The sequence below is a fragment of the Carettochelys insculpta genome, chromosome 5 (genome assembly GCF_033958435.1).
Source record: "Carettochelys insculpta isolate YL-2023 chromosome 5, ASM3395843v1, whole genome shotgun sequence".
Classification (NCBI taxonomy): Eukaryota; Metazoa; Chordata; order Testudines; family Carettochelyidae; genus Carettochelys; species Carettochelys insculpta.
In genome coordinates, this window is record NC_134141.1 from 81,751,869 (window position 1) to 81,776,992 (window position 25,124).

General features: G+C 44.6%; 1 protein-coding gene across 2 annotated transcripts in view; it reads left to right on the top strand.

Annotated features, from left to right (window-relative positions):
- The window catches only part of SSBP2 (single stranded DNA binding protein 2), a 276,155-nt gene that overhangs the window by 196,121 nt on the left and 54,910 nt on the right, over positions 1 to 25,124 (top strand). For both annotated transcript variants that reach the window (XM_074995386.1, XM_074995387.1), the window contains 3 exons: positions 18,937 to 18,996; positions 22,916 to 22,982; positions 23,205 to 23,275. In XM_074995386.1, coding sequence (XP_074851487.1) covers positions 18,937 to 18,996; positions 22,916 to 22,982; positions 23,205 to 23,275 — 198 coding nt within the window. The remainder of the gene's footprint in view (positions 1 to 18,936; positions 18,997 to 22,915; positions 22,983 to 23,204; positions 23,276 to 25,124) is intronic.

The following is a 25,124-nucleotide window of genomic DNA, read 5'->3' on the forward strand; positions in this document are numbered from 1 at the left end:
AGATGAGAATTTGTGATGTTTTATGGTCAAAGCTTGAAAATTATTTAATATTTTTAATAACCTCTTCTGAGGAGAAGTTAGAATTGTACTGATATTTTAGAGTAAGAATTGAGTTGCTCGTGTCTACCTATATGCAAAGTGGAGCCAGAGGGCCGGATTTTCAAAACTGAGAGGTTGATGAGAGTTAGACACATAAGTGAATTTGAAAATCTCACCAACAGCCTTCAGATATTTAAACATGTTTGGATACCTTTGAAATTCCTGCCCCTCATGCGTAACAACAAGCCATGGAATCACTGCACACTCTGCCTTCCCTGAAGGTTTGAGCTAGATGACATTATACCCTTGGTGCTTTGGACATTAACAGTGAAGTAAGCTTACCTACAATAAACAGCAAGCTGGTAAGCAAAGCCAAACTAACAATTTCAGTCCAGGAATGGAGAGCTCAGATAAATGAACTTTCTACCTCCCTCCCACCAGGATCCAGTTCCTTTTCTCCATACTGTGCCTGATATTGCCGTGTAGCCCAGAGGAGTAAATGTAGTTACTCCCTAATTCGCATCACAATAGAAAGTCAGACTTTCAGCACTTGTCCATGTGTTGAGGAATATTTGTTTCACATATGTGGTCTCCTCTTGAAAAATGAGTAAATCAGGTATCCAGGGCTAGAGTGTGGGGAGCAGGGGAGAATGCGGAGGGAGCTTGTCTTCTGTGAAAAATAGGGATGAAAACCAGGAGTATGATCTTCATTCTCCTCTCCCACAGAAGGCCACGAGAAGGAAGCACTAGATGTATCTGAAAGGTTATCTTCACTATCATCCCAAAATAGAGAGTTGGAGGATAGTTTCTTTGTCGGAAATCAGAAGTCTTTAATCAGTGTTTTTCTTCTTTATGCCTGAGTACTCGCAGTATGCAGTGTTGTACTAGCTGAGTTGGTCCCAGAATATTAGTGAGACAAGGTGGGTGAGGTATTATCTTTTATTAGACCAACTTCTGGTAGTGAGAGACAAGTGTTTGAGTTTATATTTCACATTGAATGGTCCCTTGAAATATGTGTTAACTTCTTACTCCAAACAATCTGTTCAAACCTTGTAATTAGCAGTGACGGTTTGAGGTGAGGATGAGGAGTTTGTCTCCTGTGAAAAACAGGGATGGAAACCCTGAGAATATGTAGGAAGATCTTAGTCTCCTCCCCCACTGAAGGTCACGAGAAGGAAGCACTAAGTGCATCTGAAAGGTTATCTCCACTATCATCCCAAATAGGGGATGATCTTCTTTGTTTCCCAGATCTGAAGAAGAGCTCTGTGTAAGCTCAAAAAAATTTGTCTGTCTCTGCTAAAGAAGTTGTTCCAATAAAATATATTACTTTGCCTACCCCCCCCAACTCCATTTCTCTGACTTATAGCAGGTCATCTGCCTGGAGTTCCTCTTCACACACAGAGGAAGATGAAATTTTGATTGAAGGATTCACAGCCATAAGAAGAGCTATAGAAGTTTTGAACATGGTCACAAATGTTGTGTTTCACTTGCTAACCCAGAATCTGAGCCAAGTTGTTCAGGGTAGTGATCAAAGTAGTTTTGAAGAATAAACACCATGCTTGCATGCATCATTCACAAAATGCCCAGGAATTGGCAGGAATTGTGTTACATGTTAAAAAAAAAAACACTTAGCAAATAGATCAAAAGTTACAAGCACAAATAAAACAACTCTTGTTTTCTTCACAAGGAGCTTCACAGCCTCACACCTGAAAAGGAAAAAGATCTGTGTTTGTCAATATCTGGATGATTGGCTGACCTTGGTCATCTCTGAAGTGTCAAAATGTGTTGACAGCAAGTTTGAATGACAAATTTTACATACTAAAGAAAAAGAAGAAAGCGAGCAAAATAATATAAGGATATCATGCCATCTAGTGGCTGTTGCCTGTTCTCTGTATTAACTGTATTATACAGACACTATTTTTAGCTCTGTTGTGCGGTAGCAGAGCTGACCTAATGCTCTGTTAGAGCTTTATTACAGGAAGAAGAATGAGTGAAAAGAAGTTTCATATTTTAGTTCTCCCTGGCATTATTATTGACTACAAAAAGCTAAGTTTAAATAGCACATAGGTAATGAAACTAACTAAAACAAGGTAGGAAATTCAAAGCCAAGGGCAACGCACAGCCTCTTTGCATTTCAGAACAAAAAATACCGAGACAATATACATTTAAGAAGCAAACAGCTTACAAGCTTCAGTGTAAAGGATATAAAGTATATATTGTTTTGTAAAGAGACAGATCAATAAAGTCTGCCAGCGGGCATCAAGTCCCATCTCCCTGATTCTGGGGATAGCAAATAGCCAAACCAACCAACCTAGAAGTTGGAACACGCAGCGGTTGATCACTCTGACCTATACCAACTGGAACGGTCTCATAGGAGCTATTCTGCCAGCCAAGGGGCTCCAGGTCTGCCCCCTTCCTCCTCTCCCACAGGTAGCTGAGCCTGACATGCTATTTCTATTTAGAGTGGGTCAGGAAAGATTGGCATAACATTAGCATCTGAAGAATCCTCATCGGTCTGTTTACAGCAACTTTTAGGTTGCTGCCCTGCTCCACTGGCACACAGGTGTTTTAGCAAGGCTAACCATCTGATCACAGTATATATTTTAGTTCATTTTGATAATATTTTGCCTCTTTAAAGTTGTATCTGGAACTGTTAGTCCACTACTGTCTACCTGCTAACCTCCATGTAGTTTTCTGTTTTTCTAGTTAGTTGCCTTTGTTTAACACCATCCCTGTTGCCCTCCAGTTCCACCCCCCCAAAAACATTTAGTGATGTCAGTGTCCTGGTTTAGTCACTTTTGACTCTCACAGTATTGCCTGCCTGTTTATCCTTCCTGACAAGTAAAAATGCTACTCAGAGAAAACAGTTTATGAGGGGTAATTGACATAACTCTTTTTTCCTCTTTGTAGAGTCTGCATAGATTGTCCTCTTTGCCACAGGTAAAGGTGGAACCAATCATCTGTTACATACTTTTCAACCATGAATAGTGGAAATCTCAGATTCCCCATCTGTGTTGCCACTGAAACATCAGTTGATATAGAGTTATAGAGTGGCATCGTATTTATTTAAGAGAATAAAAAATTTTTTGCTGGTACGCCCTTACACCATGTCTCCACTGTGAGCTAGGGTGTGTTTCTTGGTTTCCATAGATGTAGTCATACTATTTCTACATGCTAAGGCTGGGTCTACACTTGCTCCCAACTTCAAAGGGGGCATGTTAAATAGGGCAATGGGAGATTACAAATAAAGTGCTGCAGTGAATATGCAACACTTCATTAGGCTAATTTTCCCCTGCGGCAACTTAGAAGTGTCAAACTTCGAATTGCCGGTATGCATGTAGCTGTGGGCACTTGGAAGTGCCCACGCTACTTCAAAGGGCCTTTATGCCTCAAAATTTTCAACAGAGGTCAGTCACGAAATTCTTGAATATAGCACACACAAAGGCTGCATGTACACTTGCATTCCTCTTTCAAAAGAGGTATGCAAACGAGGGAAATCAAAAATGCAAATGAGGTGCAGGTTTAAATATCTGGTGCCTCATTTGCATATTCTTATTTCAAAAGAGCTTCTTTTAAAAGAAGAAAAGCAGTATAGGTGTGGCTCTTTTGAAAGTAAATGCCATCTTTGAAAGAACCTACTTCCCATAAAAAAAAAAAGAGGGGAAGAAGGGCTCTTTCAAAGACGGGGTTTACTTTCGAAAGAGCCATGTCTATGCTGCTTTGCCTCTTTCAAAATAAGCTATTTCCAAATAATATGCAAATCAGACACTTGATATGTAAATCTGCACCTCATTTGCATTTTCATTTTCCCTCATTTGCATGCCTTTTTCACACAGCCAAAGTGTTGGGGAAGCTTTAGCAAGCCTAGAAAACTTGTGAAAATATGAAAATGGATTTTGAGAGAGACTTTATTTTTCCCCTCTATAATTAATACTTTTATTAAAATATTGTTGTACATCATATATCTTGGGAATTTTTGTAGTTATTTATAGATGTTATTGCTCCAATTCTGCAAAGACTTAACCCCATTATGACTACTCACATGTGTAAATCTATGCACATGCACACGCAATTTTTCACAGAAACAGGACCTTCGTATCATTGCTTCTGTAACTTTATTATTATTAAAATATTTTAAAGTATGAAAATATAAATGAAACCCATCTCTAGTCCATACATAGAGGATAACAGAATCTCAAATGCTCTGTATATAGGGTGGGCGTATGTTTGTATGCTTTGTGTGTGTGTGTTCCTCTCTTTTTCTCTCTCTCTCTCTCTACCCATCAGAAATAAAGTTAATTTTTAAAAAGATGAAGGTGTTTGCTGGCTTTTATAAGGCTATCCTGCAGTTACAGTAATGATTTTACTGTGCACAACTATTAAAACCAATTAAAACTGCTCAACTTGAGAAGGTAAATAAGCTTTGTGCCCACGCTCCCTCCACTGCAAATACAATTGAACACAAACCCACTGCTTTTGGAAGAGTATTGGAGGAAGAGAAGGCACTTAAATGACAAATGTCTTATAAATATCTATTGAGGAAGAGAATTTAAAATAAGTCTTGTATTAAATCTTTACCTAGTCAGAGCTTTTTGCTGTTATGCAGAGAAAAAAATACCCTCTGGGATGCACAAGCCTTATAGGGACTATATGCCAAAAGTGGCATTACAGTGTATTCTGAAGAGTGCTTGGGTTGGTTTTTTTCTGTGGTTGGTTGTGGGTTGTTTTTTGCCAATGTTTTGTAATTTATAAATGATATCTTTTTCTTCAGGGGTGAATCCTTTCCTTGGCATAAATTTACCTCTATACTTCCCATTGGGCCTAAGAGATGAGTTTCTTATACCAAAATTCTATTGATGAAGATATTGCTTTTTGATTTATAATATACGTAATAGCTATTCTTACCTGATAGTTGTCTGAGGCACTTTCGAGTATTTCTCTTAGAAATGCATAGTTCAGCTGTTCAGTAGGGAAATGTGTTCTTATTCTCAATGTTTATTTTCAACGGCTGCATCTACACCAGCAAGTTCTTTGGAAAGATTTTTTGAAAGAAGGGGGCTGTGTCAAAAGGTCCTGTGGAGCGTCTGCACACAAAAAAATCAAAAGAAAGCAGTGCTCCTTTCAAAATCGCTCTTCCTTTCCCTTTTCGGGACGAGCACCTCCTTGCGAGAGCATCTTTTGAAAGAAAATGTGTGTAGTCGCTGTGCAGGCCCTTTTTTCGAAAGAGCAGTTCTCATGGGGGCTGATTTTTTATCCCCAGCCTGTTCTTTCGAAGGAAAGGGGACTGTGTGGATGCTCGGATGCTCTGTTTCAAAAGAGCAGATCACTCTTTTGATCCACTTTTTTAAGTGCGGATGCGATCTTTCAAAAGCAGTTCTTTCAGAAGAGATCTTCTGGAAGGACTTCTTTTGAAAGATCGCTGTACTGTTGACAGAGCCAAAATGTCTGAATTTTAGAGTCTTGAGTAAAAAAAAAAAAAAGTTCAGGTGATCCTTCCTGACCTTATTAGTTCCAATTCAAATTACGTTTGAAAACATTTGTTCTATTTTGTGTAATATTTTCACTCAAAATTAAAATCACAGCTATGCAATTTATTTAAAATATAAATTTAAAATTACATACTTTTTAAATTGTACAGCTTAAGACATCTCCATCGATTATCATTAACATAGTTCAGCCTCTTCCTCTCCCACTTGTTGGATCTTCTTGAGTGAGAAACAACAATCATAATATTTGCTGCAAAGGGATACATATTTGACAACAGTACCATTCCAATAGCTCATCTGTTACTGAAATAAGTACTGCCTTCTGAAATACCTGGTGAAATCACCTCAGTAGCAGCGAAACAGTGAACTCTCAATGTAACGGACCCTGATATAATGGACTTTGTAAATAACAAAAGCAGTCTGCCAGCCCCCCCTCATCCCCCCACCCCCAAATAAATGCCGGTGACGCACCAGAACTGCCACTGGGGCTGGAGGAGCCGCTGGAGTGGCTGGGACCGCCAGGGCTGGAGGGGCCACCACAGCGGCTGCAACACCGGGGCCAGAGGAGTTGGTGGTGGGTGGGCCTGTGGCAGGGCACAGAAGCTCTCCTCCCCTAGACCTGTGTGTGTGGAGCATGTCCGTGCATGGCCGCCACTGCCTGCAGTGGCGCTGAGCAGCAGCCATGGTGTCGGAGGCTGCTGCCCGCTGGCAGGCAGGGGGCAGCCACACTCTACCTTCGTCCAGATGGCTCAGAGCTGGGGGCTGGAGGAGAGGCGGCACTGAGAGCTATAGGAGTGGAAGGTACCAGGTTGGCATTCAACTCCTCTCCTGGTGACTGGGAGAGGGAGATGGAGGTGTGAGGGGAAGAATGGGATAAGAGTGGGGAAGGGAAGGGAAGCTGGGGGCGGGGTCAGGGGACAGGAGTGAGTGATGGGCTGGGAAGGTCAGTGCATCATCATACAGTGTAACCATTCAGATATAACGGACTTTCAGCATTAATGGATACCCTTCCCCCCGCCACCCACTAGTCCATTAAATGGAGGGTTTACTGTACATCCCGTCTGTGAGATCCTAGAAAAGCACTGCATGTGAATCAGCTTTTTTCTATGCCGATTCCTACATGTGTGTTCATTGCACTACAGTGATTTATTTTTTACTGTGGACTAGACCGCAGTAATTGTTTGAGGATAAAGCATTGACCTTAACTGAAAAATTATTTTTTCTGAATATTAGTCTTGAATTGAAGAGGTAGACACGCTGAAGTCTGGAGAAGAGAGTGATAGTCGTTAGATTCTGATTTTTAATTGTCTAAACGTTGCACTCTGCCCTCTTAACTAATTTGATCCACCTTCTCTGACTGTTGCCATATTTAAACTTCTAGGGTGGGAGGTCATGTCAGATAGCTCAAAATAAATATAAACAGACTCTCAAATAATTTTTGTGGGGGATTTGATAGGAAGCATACAGGTGTTTTCATGTTTATAAAACAGAAACTTAGTCTCCAGAGTAGGCGAGCATCAAGAAAGGTTCTCTCCCTTATACATGCAGAGACTCTGGTACAAGCAGTTTTACATACAAGCTTCTTAGTGTGTGCTTTACTTGATTTGCATTTGTAGAATTTGTGGCTATGTATCTTAACCCAAAGAACAGCTCTCAAAGACTTTTGCCAAAAATAGTGTAGACGTTTCTAGCGTTTGATTGTTGTTTAAATATTGGGAATGCTTTTTTATTAAGCATTAATCATAGGATGAGTTTTATAAGATAAGCTACACATTTATGCTCATCAGCAGAATGTGCCAGCACAAGTGTGGCATTTGGAGAGCTAAATTAGTTTAGTCTTGGTTAGCACTAAAATGTGTTAATCAAAAGTGTCTTATACACTGCAATGACAGTGATTGTTGATGGAGAACAGAGAGGAAACCAAACAAGCGAAAATATGTGAATTGTAAACTAACTCTAGTCAATTAATTTGACACTTTTTTATGTCTTATTCCATTCTTATGGAGCATTCTAAATGAAAGCACTTAGCTCATACCAGTGACAGATTAAAAAAAAACTAGTAATCATACTGTAATGCATAGGGGCCTGAAAGTGGTATATTAAAACATACTTGCAACTTTTCAGTGCTGCTTAGGGTTGGCAACTCTCAAAGGACACACACAGAAAAACCCATCCTACCCCAAGGCAAGGGGACCATTTTGGGAAGGCAGGTGGGCAACAGCCACGCTCTTCTTCCTGTTCCCTTACCTGTCAGAGAGGGAGAGGAAAGTACACGGATCGTGAATTACTCCTCTGTCCCCTCCCCTCACCTGCCAGGAGTATTAGGCATTCACAAAAGCCATATCCTTTCTCCTAACTACCTGATAGGGGAATGAGAAGAGGAGCTAGTGGCATCCCAGTGTGCATGAGTGCTGCCCCCCACCGGTCCTTCCAAAATCATGCACTGGCCCCACAGCCTCTCACTTTCCCTACCCGTTCTCTGACCCCCTCCCCACTTGCTCCATATCTCCATCCGTCCATTGCTTGCTTTCCTCCATCCTCAGGTGCTGTCATCCTGCTAGGACAGGGGACTGAGGTACAGGAGGGGATGAGGGCTCCAGCTGGGAGTGCAGGGGGTTCAGGTGCAGGAGGGGACTCTGGCCTGTGGCAGACGGTTGGAGTGCAGGGAGGTGAGGACCAAGGCTAAGGACAGAAATGAGGGGTTCAGAGTGTGGGCTGGCAGTATGAGAGAGAGAGAGGTGCAGGAGGCTGGGGGCATGTGGGGGAGGGCTGGAGTATGTGAGTGAGCTGCTGGAAATCGGGGCTGGGTGTGTGTGCTGGAGGGCAGGAGCCAGGCTGGGAAGTGGGGAGAAACCCTGGGGCTGGGTTCTGCAACAGTGTAAGCCCTTGGATACTTTTGCATTTTTCCATCTAATTTCACTGGAGTCAGTGGATTTACAGCAGATAAACCCTTAGTTTTCAAAGCAAAACAACATATTATTCCATACCTGACACCTTTCAATATCTCAGTGTATTCAGTACAGCACAAGACCCTTTCTAGTAGCTCTACAGACTATGTCAAGCCCATTGCCAGACCTTCCAACCTGCCACCAGTCTGTACACAACAGACCTACATTCTAATACCCCACTCTGTAAACAGGATTTTCAGAGCTTGTAACTTACAAGTTGCCATGAGAGGTACAGCACTGAAAGGCTTGGAAATCCTCACCCCTTGCCCTTATGCTGCACCCACCGTCTCCCACTTAAATCCCCCATCATGGGTTTATCTCTTCCAAACAGTGACTTGACTTCCCATCTAAGCACTAGGCCCACCTTCCCCTCTCCACCCCAGAGATGCCCAAGTCAGAAGGTGCTGGTTTGTTTCCCAGTTCGTGCCCGTGGGCCACCCCTTCCAAAAAGTGGGTCTGTCTCACAAAAGATGATAACCTAATAAATAATATTGTTAGCCTTTAAGATGCTACAGGATGGCTTTTTTGTTTTGTGAGGATACAGACTAACATGGCCACCTCTTTGATACTCTCCCCGCATTCGCAGTACTGGCCTAGCTAGCTCCCTCATTTCCAGGGCAAGGACAGGTTAAGATAAGGGCTTCAGCTTCATGGTTCAAATCCCCCTCCCCAAACAAATGCTAAAATCTTGATGGAGGTCAATTATCTGGAAATCCAACTCTAATTGAAAAGTCATATAAACAGGATCTATGGTAAAGTTTTTCCAGTTTTTGATTTTCCACACACCAAATAAAGTAAAACGGGATATATATAAAAAAAAATTGATCAGTTTCAGATTGCTACAAAATTCCTAAAGAATTACGCTGTAAAAAGAATTCTTTCCCTTCTAAGCCATTAACACCTGTGCAAAGTGAAGCAGCCAGACTCCCTACCCTCACCTTCTTTCACCCATCACCTCACCTTTTCCCATCTTCTCTCAGAGGGTTGGGGGCTGTGGTTCTGGCCTTTGAGTGAAGGCACAGGCAGAAAGAAATGGAGGCGGAGTGGGGAGTTGCCTCCCCAAAGTAGGGGGTTCTACCTCCACACCTGTCCAAGCAATTTAAAAGGGCCTGGGTCATCTAAGCCATTTTAAATTGTATTGGGTCCTGAGCATTTACCCCTTTGCTCCCCATCTGTCAGTGGGCCAGGCTGATCCCCCCCGCCCCACACTCCAAACCACTGGGCCACAGCCTGGAGCTCTCTTCTGCTGTACCCCAAGCCCTTCACCCCAGGCTGTAACTAAGAGTATGCACTCCTAGCATCCCATATCTTGCCCCAGCCTTCTGGCCCAGCCTGGACCACCCCTGTCTCCCTATTCATTTCACCAAGTGACCCCTATAGGAAAGGGAAAAATCACATTTTATTTTCCACAACATTCACGATTTTAGAGATCTCTATTATACCTCCTGCCCCTTACTCATTCCTTTTGTAAACTGAATAGTCTTGATCTTTTTAGTTTCTCATATGGAAGGCATTCTGTACCCTTGATCATCTTTGCTGCCCTTCTCTGAATCTTTTACAGTTCGACTATGTCCTTTTTGAGATGGGTTGACCAGAACTGGACACAGTATTCTAAGTGTGGGCATGCTATGGATTTATATAGTGGCATTATATTTTTTGTCTTACTTTCTATCCCATTCCTAACACTGTTTGCCTTTGTGACTGCTGCTGCACATTGAGCTGAAGGTTTGATTATCTCTTCCTTGAGTGGTTACAGCTAATTTAGAATCTATCATTGTATATGTGTAATTGGGATACTTTTCCCAATCTGTATTATTTTACACTTCAGTGTTGAGTTTCCTCTGATGTTTTGTTACCCAGTTTTATAAAACCCCATGTAATTCTTTAAAGTCATCTTTAGATTTACCTATATTGAATAATTTTGCATCATCTGCAAACTTTGCCACTTCATTGATTTCTCTCCTTTCCAGATAAATCAATGAGTACATTGAACAGTTGGGGTCCCCGCTGTTTGTCTGAATTTGAAAACTATTTATTTCTACCCTTAGTTTCTTTGAATCAGTTACTCATCCATGAGAGGGACTTCCCTGTTATTCAGTTATTTGCTTAAGAACCTTTGGTAAAGGATTTATTAGAAGTTATCTAAAAATACAAATACAATTATATTGTCTGCCTCTCCCTTATATGCACGTTTTTGACATCCTTAAAGAACTCTTATTGATTGGTGAGGCATGATTTCCTTTCTCAAAAGACATGTTGATTCTTCTCCAGCAAATCATAACAAAACAGCAGTCAAGTAGCACTTGAAAGCTTAACAAAAATAATTTTGTTAGTCTGTATTCTAACAAAACAAAACAGCAGTCGTAGCATTTCAAAGACGAACACGTCTCCCTCTCTGTTACTATCCAACAAATCACGTTCATCTGTGTATCTGATCATTTGTCTTCACTTCAGCTTCAGCCAGTGTGCTTGGTACTGAAATTAGGCTCACTGGTCTGTAAGTGCCAGGATTGCCTTTCATAACCCTTTTAAAAATTGGTGATACAGTCCAGTCATATAGTACAGAGGCTCCTTTCAGTGATAGATTATATACTGCAGTTAGTAATCCTGCAATTTCATCCTTGAGTTCCGTCAAACACTTGGATGAAAGCCATCTGGTCCTGGCAGCTCCTTACTGTTGTGTTTATCGGTTTGTTCTAAAACCTCTACTAGTGACCCATCGATGTGCGACAATACTTCTGACTTGTTCCGAAGAAGACTGGCTCTGATGTGGGAATCTCCTCCACATCCTTTGGAATGAAGGCCAAAGAATTCGTACTGTTTTGCTGAAATGTCCTTGTACTTACTGCTGCCAGGTCTATGCTGCCATAAGTTAAAGTAGAATCTAGAGTGAATCTGACTGTGTATATTTACCTTTTCCTTTTGTGGTAAGTTTTCCTTTCTTTCACTGTTTTTCCCTTCTTTGAGGTAATTTTTATCTTAAATTGAACCATACAGAGTAGCCTGCCCATCGGCTACTGCATGCATAGACACCAATGCTCACATGTAGAAGATTAAATTTACTTTAAAATCTTCATGGTTAAACAAGTCCCATTTCCAGGAATTGTAATGTTCACAAGTTACTAAGGTTGATAGAAATAAAAGTCCTGTGTTCAACTGCTTTGTGCAGTATCCCTAGAGCAGAAAGAAGGAATCCAGAAATTACACAGGGAGGTGCCTTTTCAAAACCAAGCAAAATCATGTAGTTCTGTACTGGGTTCTCTGACCATAGTCTTCAAATGCAGATACTTACTGTGAGGTCCCTTAATTTAAATGTGGGTCCTTAACAGTGGCTTGATTTTCAAAGATACTGAGCTTGTAGTTCTCATTAGGGTTGTCTAATAATCTGATAAGGAGATACACATCTCATAGAGCTGGAAGGTCATTGAGTTTGGTCCTCTGCTCTTTTGGAAAGACCAAGCACCATCCCTAACAGATTTTTTTTTTTAAATCTGTTTGACCTAGCCCCTGAATGGCTTTCTCAGGGATTGAGCTTATTACCCTGCATTTAGCAGGCCAATGCTGAAACCACTGAGCTATCCCTCCTGTACCATTGTTCCTGAAAATCAGGAATTTTTTATTTAGGTACGTGAATATTACAAATTTTGCAGTTTGCACATTTTTGTTTCATTAAGTATAAAAACATGAGTAAAAAGGTAACAACAGTATCCAACTATTTAACCTCACTCAAAGTAAACAAACTGTAATCCTACTATTCAGAAAGGATGTTGATTTAAACAGAAGAGGTTTCTTCAGAGCCATGCCAGTAGCTGGATAATATCTGTAAGAATTAACCTGAACCCTGGTTGCTAGGTACAAGAAAATCTTGAACATTTTCATTTCAAAATCAAGCAGGCTTAAGCTTAACAGCAAACAGAACAAAAATAGCTGGTAGTAACAATAGGCAGTTAAAGATGCTGGAGTCTCTATGTCATCTGCATCCTGTTGGATATTGTTTGTGGAATCCGAGTTTTGTAACTTGTCCAGCAGTCATGCTGAATCATTATCACTTTTCCTGACTGTCTGAACCATGCTACAACCAGGAAAAGTGCTGATGTTTCAACATATGCTTTTTCAAAGGCTTTCCTAATAGGCACATGTTCTCTCCTTTTCAGTTTGTGTTTCCTGGGCTTTTGAATGAGAAGAATGGAGTTTTGAAGACTTTTTTTTAAATAACAGAATGTATCTTTTGCTCCCCTACCAGCTGTTGAAATCTTCTTTATCGTGAATGTCTTTAACAGAAAAATAGTGGGGTTTTTTTCGTGCACCCCAGTTAGGATTTTTCAATGCAGGCTCTTTTTTTTTTGAAAACCTGCAGTCACTATAATGGGGTCTTTTGCTTTGTCCACCTGCATAGTACAAAAGCCACTGTACAATCAATTGCTCCAGCCATTTCAGTGAGTTCAGTAAGTCCTACACTTCCAGTCCTGGTTTTGTTCTACAGAATTTCCACTCTGTTGGTATGAGAAAGCCTGGGCGAAAGGCGAGTGAAAGGGAAGGCTTTGCCCTGATTATTCCAGGGATCATTTTCTCTTTATTCAGATATTCACAATTTGAAGGGTGCTTTAGGTTTTTCAGCTGCATCTTGAATTACGGGTGTTATTAGTTGTGTGTATCACCCTTTAATCATCTTTCTAGGTAGGCCTTTGTTCCCTTTCCTTTCAGATCTAGACTTCACTACTATGATCCCTGCTTTCTGACTTTTGCTTGGAATAACTGAGAGCCTACGGTTGTATTTTGCGACAGTTTGAATATTACAGCTGGTGAAGATTTCAGTGGGTGTTGTGTTTGAAAATATAAACATGAGAGCTACGTCTACACTAGAGCACTCTTTCGAAAGGGCGCCTTTCATAAGAGCATTGTCGAAAGACACCCTTTCGAAGGGGAGCGTCTACACACGGGCCGGGGCTGGCACCGTCAATGAGCACCGTTGACAGGGCCACATGCCATGTCGAAAGGGGCCATCCAGAACATCATAAGAGAGCATCTACACTCATCAATGGCCTCTTTTGGGAAAAAAAAAGGGTCAAGAAATGCTGAGGATGGGCTCACAGGGTGGCCAAGCCCTTCCAGAGATGCAGCAAGCCACTCCTTTAAAGGGCCTCTCCCCGACACCCTCGTCCTGCAGAGCTGCCACAAGCCCTGTAGACACAGTGACCTCAGGAGCAGACATAGAGCAGCAGCAGCTCGACACCCTTCTGGTTGCCAGCAGCGGAGTGGGTGCCCTGCTGGCTGCAGCATTGGTGGCTGCCCTGCAGCTCTTGGCAGGCCCCTCCCCCAAGGGGCAGAAGGGGCCACCCCAGACCATGGGGTCCTCCAGACTCTCCCCCTGGGCACTCTGACGTCTCTGGAGCTATCCCATCAACTCGCAGTGGTGGGAGCAACTGATCATGGGGGAGTGTGATGAAGACCGGTGGGTCTGGAATTTCCGGATGAGGCAGCAGACCTTCCTGGAGCTCTGACAGTGGCTGTCCCCAGCCCTGAGACACCAGGACACCTGGATGTGGCGCATCCTCCCTGTGAAGAAGCGGGTGGCGATAGCTGTCTGGAAGTTGGCCACTCCAGACAGCTACTGCTCCGTGGGACACCAATTTGGTGTGGGCAAGGCCACAGATGGGGCCATTGTGTTGGAGATAAGGAGGCCTGCGCATGCACCCACCAGGAATGGGAGGGCCGGGGGGGCTGAGGAGGGCTGGGCACACTCTGCACACCCTCACGGGTGCCTGTGTTCTCCCCACCCCCCACACTGCAGATGGTTTGCACTCTAAATGCTGTGCTTATCCAGAATTGTCCGCATGGGGGACCTGGGCACAGCCATCATGGGCTTCGCTGCACGGGGGTTCCCAAATATCTTTGAGGCCCAGGACCCACATACCTATCCGCATCCTGAAGTGCAGCAGACAACGGTTCATAAACAGGAAGGGCTACTATTCCGTGGTCCTGCAGGCCATGGTGGACAGCCAGGGCCAGTTCCAGGACATATGCATGGGCTGGCCTGGCTGCATCCATGATGCACAGGTCTTCTGGAACTCAGGCCAGTGTTGCCGGCTGGAGGCAGGGACCTATATTCCCCAGAGGGAGATCCCATGGGGGGACACCACCGTGCTCCTCTGCCTGGTGGCTGATGCCACATACTCACTCCAGTCCTGGCTCATGCAGCCCTATACAGGCCACCCCGCTCCCAGCCAGGAGCACTTCAACGGTGAACTCAACCACACCTGCCAGGGGTGAAGGGGCTGGCACTTGAAGGGGTGGTGGCCACTTGAAGGGGTGGTGGCACTGTCTCCTTGCCTGCCTAGACATGGGCATCATCAATGTCTCCCAGATTGTGGGCTCCTGCCGCATGTTCCACAATATTGTAGAAAGCAATGGGGAGGCCTTTGTGCACAGCTGGGCGGATGAGGTCAGCATGAGCTACTCCCAGCCAGCCACCACCCCTAGCCACCAGGCCCTCCAGGACAGGATCCGCATCCGGGAGGCTCTGCGCCATTACTTTGATCGGGGCCCTTGTGAGCATTGCCCCAGCCCCACCCCCAGTGAGCCTCCCGCACACCTCCCCCGACCTCCCACATACTCCCCCCCACTGAGCACACAGCACACAGGGGTTTTTGAAAAATAAACCAGTGTATTGGTAAATGCAAAAACTGTGTGCATAATACTTATTGCTAAACATAACAGAACATCTAACTATTTACAGTAGTGAGGTGCTAACTATTTACAGAGGGGAGGGGGAACTTAGGTGTTCCACCCAGTGGGCCATCACTCTGGGGCAGGGGTGAAGGGGTGCAACCTGCACCAGCCCTTGGTCTCACACCCCGCATCGTCCAGGGTCCCAGGCGGGGCTAGGAGGGGGCGGGGAGTACGGGGAGGTAGGGACGGGGATCAGCCTCAGGCTGGCGGATCAGGCCAATGAGGTCGTCTCCCAGGGGGTGGTGAGTGGGGCCACAGCAGGGGGGCAGCGGGGAGGGGCAGTGGGAGGGGGCAGGAGCTCCTAGTAGGTGGCTGCACCATCCCAGAAGTTGGCCAGGAACTCCTGCTGGGCTGCCCAGCGCCAGATGGCCTCAAAGCTCCACCTGGCACCAGATGGAGGCAGCGAGGTCAGGGTCCTCCACTGGCTGCCTCTGGCTCCGCTGTGACCGGGCCCATCCTGGTGCTGGTGGAGGCTCCAGGCAGTTACTGTCCCTCACCTCCGGGGGTCTGTCCGGTACCACGGATGGGGCTCTCCTGGCCCTCAAATGTTGCTGGTGCGGAAACGAGAAAGAGAGGAACAGGACCCATGAGTATGGACCCCTGCCCCGTGGCTCACACCCCAGCCCCTGTCCATGGGTGTGGTGGCCCTGTGGGCAGCCCCTTTGCACAGTCCTCCCCTGCACCTCGGCTGGAGGTGTGGGAGGGGAGGTCTACGACCAGCTCCCCAACTTCACTGAACCAGTCCCTGGCTGAGGCTGGCTCCGTGTCCAGCACTGGTGGTGTGGGGCGGGCTGCCAATCCCAGCTCCTGCTCCTCTCCCCACCAGGGCTCCTCGGCCGAGATGTCCAGGAGGGCCGGCAGAGAGGAGGTGTCCCGGAGGCCCAGGATGCAGCTAAGCTCCCTGTAATAGGGGCAGGAAGCGGGGGCGGTCCCGCAACCGGCTGGCCGAGTCCCAAGCCTGGGCATAACCCTGCAAGTGCTCCTTCACCTTAGTCCTGATCTGGTCAGGAATGCGGGCAGGGTGACCCGAGTAGTCAGGCGCTCGGCCAGCTTCACAAAGGTAGCCACATTCCAACACTTGCTCCCCATGACCTGGAGTACCTCTTTGCCCCAGTAGGTCCTGTAGCTTGTGCTCAGTCCAGGAGGGGGCCATGCTTCTTCCTCCCCAGCTCGACCCTTGGGATCCCTGGGTGCGCTTGGAGAGGGGGCCCTGGGGCTCCTCACTTGCCTGGCTGTTGGCCATCACTCTCTGGGGGCTGCTGAGGATCACACTGAGGTGTGCAGGGGCAGCACATGTAGAAGCTACTGCCTGCACACTCTCAGCTTCCTGTAACGGGGTTTCCTGGTCCGTGAGGCTTTAAGAGCCACTGCACGCTGCATGCACAGACTATAGAGCCCCGCAGGGGCAAGGCAGCACGTCTCCGCCTAACAGCTGACTGCCGCCATGGCAGACCCCGCTCTTTTGAAAAAGTGGGACGCAGAGCATTTACACGCTTCCTTTTTTGAAGAAAAAAAAAAAAAAGACGTCAAAAGAGCAGCCTCTTTGTTTTCTATTTGGAAGAGCAGTTTTGATTCCTGCAGCGCCTAACATCAATTTCATCCTCAAAAGAGCATGCGGTGTGTGTAGACGTGCCATGCGCTACTTCAAAGTGGGGCCTGCTCTTCTGAAAGAACAGGCTAGTGTAGACACAGCTGTGGAGTTCTAATAGCACTCACACTCATCTTTGGCCACAGTGTTGCATGGGATCGTTGTGGCACTCCCTACTGGGCTCTCCTTCATCCCTGTGATGGCCTTTCTGAGCCTTTGGCGTCTCCTGACTCATGAAGATGTTCTGTGGGTTGGTCCTCCAGCCAAGTCATATAAAAGTCTAAGCCACTTCCATAGGAACGTGGACAAATCCAAATTAATCTTAAAACTTATAACCCCATCCTCTCCTTTCATACTCTACTTCAGTTCCTTTGTTGACTCTGACCTCAGGCTTCTCCTGCAGGAACCTAGCCTACTCCCATAATGTTCTTCCTCTGTTACTTCCTGGCTACGTCTACACGTGAAGCCAACATCGAAATAGGCTATTTCGATGAGTAACATCTACACGTCCTCCAGGGCTGGCAACGTCGATGTTCAACTTCGACGTTGCGCAGCACCACATCGAAATAGGCGCTGCGAGGGAACGTCTACATGCCAAAGTAGCACACATCGAAATAAGGGTGCCAGGCACAGCTGCAGACAGCATCACAGGGCGGACTCAACAGCAAGCCACTCCCTTAAAGGGCCCCTCCCAGACACAGTTGCACTAAACAACACAAGATCCAGAGAGCCGACAACTGGTTGCAGACCCTGTGCCTGCAGCATGGATCCCCAGCTGCCGCAGCAGCAGCCAGAAGCCCTGGGCTAAGGGCTGCTGCCCACGGTGACCATAGAGCCCCACAGGGGCTGGAGAGAGAGCATCTCTCAACCCCTCAGCTGATGGCCGCCATGGCGGACCCCGCTATTTCGAAGTTGCAGGATGCGCAATGACTACACGGTCCCTACTTCGACGTTGAACGTCGAAGTAGGGCGCTATTCCTATCCCCTCATGGGGTTAGCGACTTCGACGTCTCGCCGCCTAACGTCGAAGTTAACTTTGAAATAGCGCCCGGCGCGTGTAGCCGTGACGGGCGCTATTTCGAAGTTAGTGCTGCTACTTTGAAGTAGCGTGCACGTGTAGACACGGCTCCTGTCTGCTAAACCATATCCCGGGGCTTTTCTCTGCCAGAAAGACTTGTCTCCTCTACAGTCTTTTCCCAGCTGAGCTCCTTTAGTCTACCTGTAATGCATAACTTCATCTCAACTGGCAAGAAGGCAGTTAATTAATCATCCCCCTGGTGGCAGAGCGTGACTAATTTAGGTTCTTTCCCTTGCCTTTCAGGTGGTGGGGGATAAGCTCCATAAGGAATGTGAAATCTATTTTCTGATGTTTGCAGTAGCTTCCTGTTTACTTCTGGGTACAATTTAAGGAGTTAATTTTCATATATTAATTGCTAACTGGTTTGCTTGTCAGCTGTCTTAAAGAGTATGTGTCCTATGTACTACAGTGTCAGCTGAGTTCCACTGCTCACTTAACTAACACCAAAGGATGATGACTCAGGTCCTGTTGGATGGAGTAGGTAGTCCAGTGTATAGGAAGGGAGGGTTGCACTACATGAGAAATATGGGCCAAGCTCAGTATTTAAATAATGTAGTTAAGATAAATTGGCAGACCTACATATGTGAACCAAACCTGAACTCCAGTCCCTTGTGTTTTAAAAAAAATGAAACTGTCAAGATAAAGTTCTTGACATTTTGTGTTATTTTACTATTTAGTTACCCTGTGCTCTTTCAAGGGCTTTTTTTTTTCTTATTCCAGGCTTTTTAACTTTCCTTTTAGTCAGTCAAACACTTCTATTTTTGATCACGTGATCTTAATAGCTTACCATTTTACTTGTGCTGTGCATAGAGTTGTTCATATTCTGCTTATGCAATTGCTGTATTAAAATTTTCAAAAAAATTCAGCTTGATACTAATCTTCAAAATAGTTTTAAACTATTATATATAGTTCTGCTAAGTGTTGCAGAATAATGTACTAAATACTGTTGTCAAAATGTGTAAGAAGAGATCCTGAGATTTGAGGATCACAAGAACTATACATATGGTAACTGCATAAAACATTTCTGAACTAACTTGAATTCTTTGGTGATGTTCCTTTTTTCCACAGCCTTTTATGTCTCCTCGATACCCTGGAGGTCCAAGGCCACCTTTAAGAATACCCAATCAGGTAATGAGCCTTATCTCAAGGACACACATTTATGGGCTCTGGCTTTTAACTTTTTTTCATTCGTGAACTCCTAAAAAAATTCAAATGGAGGTGTGGACCCCTTTGGAAATCCTAGACCCTGTAGGTCTGCAGACCGTAGTTTGAAAACCACTGTCTTAGGGAATATAGTATAGTGGTTAATACAGGGAACTCCTGTGCAGAAGGAAAAGTACCCCATAAAAAGTGCAGCTGCTTTGGGGAAGGGGAGTACGTAAGTACAAGTTACTGGTGCCCCTCTGGAAAACTACTTGAGTAAAAGTACACACGTCACATCTAAGTTGTACTCAAATATCCAAAAGTGAAAGCAGCTGCACGTTTACTTAAGTAACTTTCTAGGTAGTTTTTCCAGCACTGCTGCTGAGTTCCATTTAATCAACTACTAACTTTTGCAGCTTCTAATTTACATAACCTTTGTCTGCCCCTTTTTGCCCAGCTCTAAAAGTATATGGTGATATGTATTGATATGGGTAGCTTAATTAAAGTTTATTAACTGCTTTCCGATCTGTACATAGAACAGACTGCTGTCAGGGCAAAGTTACTGCTTTAAACATTTTTATAGGTATACTCTAATTCAGTACAAAATAAGTTCCTGATTAAGACATTTCAGTGTTTGACTTTCACTTTTTTATATGTATATATTTCTAACTTGTTTAAATACTTGCAAGTAAAATCTGGGTTGGGTGACTACTATAAAAACTACTGTCAACCTGCTATTTTAATTTCAGAAGCTATTTTGTCTGCATATTACAATGTTTTTAGTTTAGAGCTGTAATACAGTCTCAGTGAATTACAGCCATTGCAGTTCATTTACATTATGCAACATTCATGTACTACCAGTTTTGACAACATTGCCTATCATTAAGTTAAAGATAACATAAGCAGTACACAAAAGTGACAGGCTATTGTAATGCAATTTTAAAGCTGAAATTTTGATTACACACAAGTCAGTGACATCATAGTTAAAATTCCCACAGTAGCAGTAACTCTTCCCTCGAGCACATGCATTGTAACAGGGTACTGTAATACTTCATCACACAGGAACGTGTGACATACTGCTCAGCAGTGATGTACTATGGCACAGTGGAAGAAAGTTGCACTTCTTCATGTAACCACACATATTCCAAATATTGCATGAGTCACATCTCCAGCCTTGGTGTCTTACACTTAGAACCTTATTCTCACTTTCTGCCAGCAGCTCCAGCCCCAAGGAGGCAGCCAGTGTGCCAGGCTCTGGGAACTCTGGAAGCCCCGGGGCTGGGGTAATTCTGCCAGGGCACGAAGGTCAGCCAGCAGCCCTGAGGCTGGGAGCTGGCTGGGGCTGGGGGTTCTGCTGGCAGGACGGGGAGCGGGACTGGGAGCCAGGGGGCCTGGGGGAACACCAGCAGCCAGCCAGTAAGGGACTGGGAGCTGGTGGGCCTGGACTCAGGGGAACGTAGCAGGCTGGCACAAAGGGATGCCAGCAGTCAGGACTTGGAGCTGGCCAGTGCAGGGGAACGCTGGAGTGCAGGGCTCTGCCTGTAGCCCAGGGCTGGGAGCCAGCCGGGGTAGGAGAAAGCCAGCAGCTCTGGGGCATAGGGAAACTCTGCCAGGGAGGGAGCTCTGCCGGCAGCCCCAAGGCCAGGTAGTAGAGCTCCACCAGGAGAACCCTGGCAGCCCAGGGGCTGAGAGCCAGCATCTGCAGCCCTGAGTCCAGGAACAGCCCCAGCCAGGAGAACCCAGGGTGGAGCCGGCAGGAGGTGATGCTGGTTAACTGAGAGTTCCAGTAAAACAAATGCCAGATAAGAGGGAGTTTATTGTAAATGAGAATGCTCCCATTGACTAAAATGATACCAGATGAAATTTCATATGTTCCGTGAAGCATATAATGAAATACTATTGTAACACACAATCAAAAGGGAATAGCATGAGCATTGACTTTTCTGACTCTCTCTCTCTTCACACACACGTAAAACAATCACAGCCTTATATAATCTTCCTTTGCAGTCAAAATAATCTGAGAAGTTCCTTTAGTAATCAGTATCAGTGTTAACTGATCAGATGCTTCTTATAACACCAGATTTACTTACTCTGCATAAACATTTTTGTTATGAATACGTTAATTTTTTAAAACTTTTGAAACACCATTCCCAATTCAAAGATTTGGGAATTTGCAGATTTTTGTAAGGTAACTGTACCACAGACAGTGCAAAAGGCTAGAGAAATTAATTTTAAACTATCTTACAACAAACTCAAAAGACAGATAACTTGTGAGTTGAAAAATAGTATGCTACATTTGGGCCAACTGGGACATAACAGGACATTCTTCAAGTGGTTCATCGTCCCCATTCTATGTGAGGTGTGTGTGTGCTCACTACATGCACTGGTGCCAAAAGTTTAGTCCTCAGTGGTATCCATAGGGAACCAGCTCTGGCGCTCTTTTGAGTAGCATACGTATATGCTATGTGGCAAGGCTGGCCTCACTCCTGGGCTCCAGGCCTCTGTTTAGTCTACTAACTCCACAGCCAGGATACCATTGCCCTTCTTGAGATGGGGCAGGGGGAGATGGTGGTCTGGGGGGAACGCAGGTCCAGCCCAGAGACCCTCTGTGGCTGCTCATGGTGGGGAAGGGCTCCCCTCATCATGAACACCACAGCTCTTCCCTGGACCACTTCCCCAGACAGTTCCTCCGCCCCATACTTCCTCCAGGTAGCAGCAGCAGCAGCAGCACGTCCCCCTTCCTGGATTGGCTCCTCCTGTGTGATCAGTCTGCCTGGCCTTACACCAAATCTCAGGGCCTCCTGGGCAGGGGCCTTAGCCCCTTGCAGCTGAACACTCCTCTCCTCCTCTGGTGCCTCTAGGAAAAACTCCTTTTGCTTCTCCCCTCTCACTTTCTTTTCTCCTCTATCACCTCTTCTATCAGTCTCCTCTCTCCCCCCTGCCCACTGGGCAAAGGGTTCTTTTAAAAGCAGGCTTAAGTGGGATCAGCTGGCCCCAGTTGGCCCAGGGCTGCTTCCTCCCCCAGCCTCCAATAGGTGCTCACACTCTGCTTGTTTACCTGCCCTGCTTTTCCCTCTTGTTCTCACCCCCCACCCCCCACAGCCTTACCTTATCACAGCTGGTAAAAGGATGCTGCCAGTTCTCTCCTTCCATCCCTCCCTCCACTCCTTCTTGCCCCCGTGTCCATGCTGCTGGAATACTCCCTTTGTTCTGACAAGTGGTTTCAACTTTTGTTCGTGGATAGTTAACAGAGCTTTGTTTAATAGCTAATAGACCTTAGTGAATAGTCCCGAGGGACTTGACCCAGGGATGGGGCATGTTGTTAAAATTATAGGATGTCAAAAGTTAGAAAAAACTGTCCCCAGAATCAAGAAATGACCTTGATCCATACTCCATAACCAGGTGGGGTGCACAATATGAGAAAATTAGTAATAAACAAAAGATAATTAGGTAAAAATAAAAATGAAGAATACAGTAAAATCCCAAGTCGCGCGGGGGTTGCGTTCCTGCAACCCCTATGTAACTCAAATTTTCCTGCAAGTTGGGGTGGGGAGCCAGGAACCAGACTACCACTTGGTTCCCAGCTCCCAGTCGCTTGCAGGACCTGGGAAACTGAATAGTCTCACATTAAAGTGAATTACTCACAACTTGAAGCCACGTATTTCAAGGGTTTACTGCATTCACATTTAACTGTTTAAGACAGTGGAACTCCATGTGGGCACAAGGGTTTGTCTATGCAGATCCAGTTGTAAGACCTTGCCCTATGTTTTGAGCAAACAAACTATTTTGTTTTGTACTTGGGTCAGAGAAAGAATTTTAAAATTAAAAACAAATGTACCTGAATTATCTGTTTAAAATACAGTTTGTGCCATATCTTCTCCTACTATGTTTTGAATATCAATAGGCGCTTGGAGGTGTGCCAGGGAGTCAACCATTATTGCCGAGCGGAATGGACCCAACACGACAACAAGGTAGAGTGCCTGTTTACTAGATTTGAAATGTCTGTTGAGAATATGAACCTTTTTTCCCTTTTAGATGGGTTCTGTGTGATCCCAAACTATCCAGCACCTCTTGATTTAAAATCCACTGTCGCGGTATGAATTCTTTTTGAAGGCTGAAGCAATAATTTGTCAATAATTTAGAAGATGTGTTCAGGTTCCACAGTTATTAAAGTTATGTAACTTTTTTCTCAGGGCATCCAAACATGGGTGGGCCAATGCAGAGGATGACTCCTCCAAGAGGGATGGTTCCATTAGGACCACAGGTACCTTGCATAAATATGCGTGTAAGGCTCTGTTTACATTTGAAAGAGTAAACTTCAGCCCCCGTAGCAATGCCACCTGAGTGTGGCCATGGCAGGGGCACTGGGAGAGAGGTCTCTCAGCACTCCATGTAAACCACTTCCATGAGGGCTTTTGCACAGCCCTAGGAGCATATCTCCCAGTAGCTTCATTTACACTGGTGCTTTACAGCACAGCAACTTGCTGTGCTTGTGAGAAGAGGGTGTATTTTTTCACACCTTTGAGCCAGAAAGTTGCAGCACAGTAAAGTGGCAGTGTAGACTTAGCCTGTATTTAGAAAACACATACATATGGTATTCTAGAGCAGTATTTCTTAAACCCTGTTTCTCAGAACGCTGGTGTTCCGTGAACAATTCAAGGGTGTGCCACAAGTGTCTGACACTTCTTTGATATCATACCCTGATGGTACATATTTTCTGCTAGTAAACCCAGATACAATGTTTCTTCTTCATTGCTATGATACCTGATTAAATTACTTCATTTTGTTTTTGCTATATATGTTGCTGATTGTTTGTTTGTTTGTCTTTTGGTAAGACAACTTTTTTTTCAAGAAAACGTTCATTGGTGTTCCATATGAAAAATATTGTTTGGTGTTCCCTGGTCTCAAAAAGTTTAAGAAACACTGTTCTAGACCCCTTTTTATCATAACTACCTTAAAGTTTAAATATGTCAACACGTTTCCTTCTAATACCATTTTTAAGGATATTATTCTGGGTTGAAATTTAACAAAGTTGCAAATAATGAAGAAATTTTATTTTATTTACAAAATTTTAAGGCTAAGATTGATTTGATTTATTTTGAATGGTACAACTGTAATTGAAATGAAAGGGCTTACATACTATATGTCCGTATAACTCTAAAACATTCAGAAATCTTAAATTTATTTGACAATTAATGTACATTATGGTCTAAATCTAGGATTTTCAGCAGACCAAGCAATTGGTTAAAGCTTGTTTTAAAAATGCCAGCCTTATTGTTTATATTATTTAGGAGTGAAAATTAGCCCCACAATGCAGTTAGGTATTCATAGTCTGTGGTAAAAGCAAAATTAATGTATTTTTCTGAAGATCTTTCTCCAGCTACTAAACTCCCCACTCTAGGGCTGCATCTACATGTGCCCCTTCTTCTGGCAGGGGCATGGTAATGAGCAGCCCGGAAGATGCTAATGAGGCGTGGATGTAAATTTCCTATGCCCCATTAGCATATGGTCATGTGATTGGAAGTACAGAGGATCTCTTCCAAATTCTAAAGTCGATGTATAGGTGCGTGGCCTGAGGGGGTCTTCCAGAAGGAAAACCTGCTTCCGGAAGCCCATTCTTCCTCGAAGAAGGGGCATGTGTAGACGCAGCCTAGATTTTTTACATAATATTTGGAAGAAGCACTCTTCCTCATACTTGTCTGTGAATGATGCCTGCATATCACCAATAAACAATATTCCCTCTAATCTTTTCCATCCATATTCAGATTTTACATTCATGTGCAAAATAATTTTTATGTACAATGAAGTATGTGCAAATATGTACCACCTGTAGAAATAAAACCTAGCTGTTTTATGCTGGGCAGCATTTGAATCTCTCCTGAGAGGCCACACAAATGCACAGCTCACAGGGAACATTGCCGATAAGTACCCATTTTAAGTCTTGTCTTTCTAGATCTGCATTTCAAGAGCAGTAAGCTTGAACATCTGGGTTCAGCCTTCCTCCCACTCCTAACATGTTTATGCCTTCTTATATAGAAACTCTTTCTCCGAGGCCTTTTAGTAGGAGTTCATGCATTTTCCTCAAACAAGAATGATCTCAAATGCAAATGAAA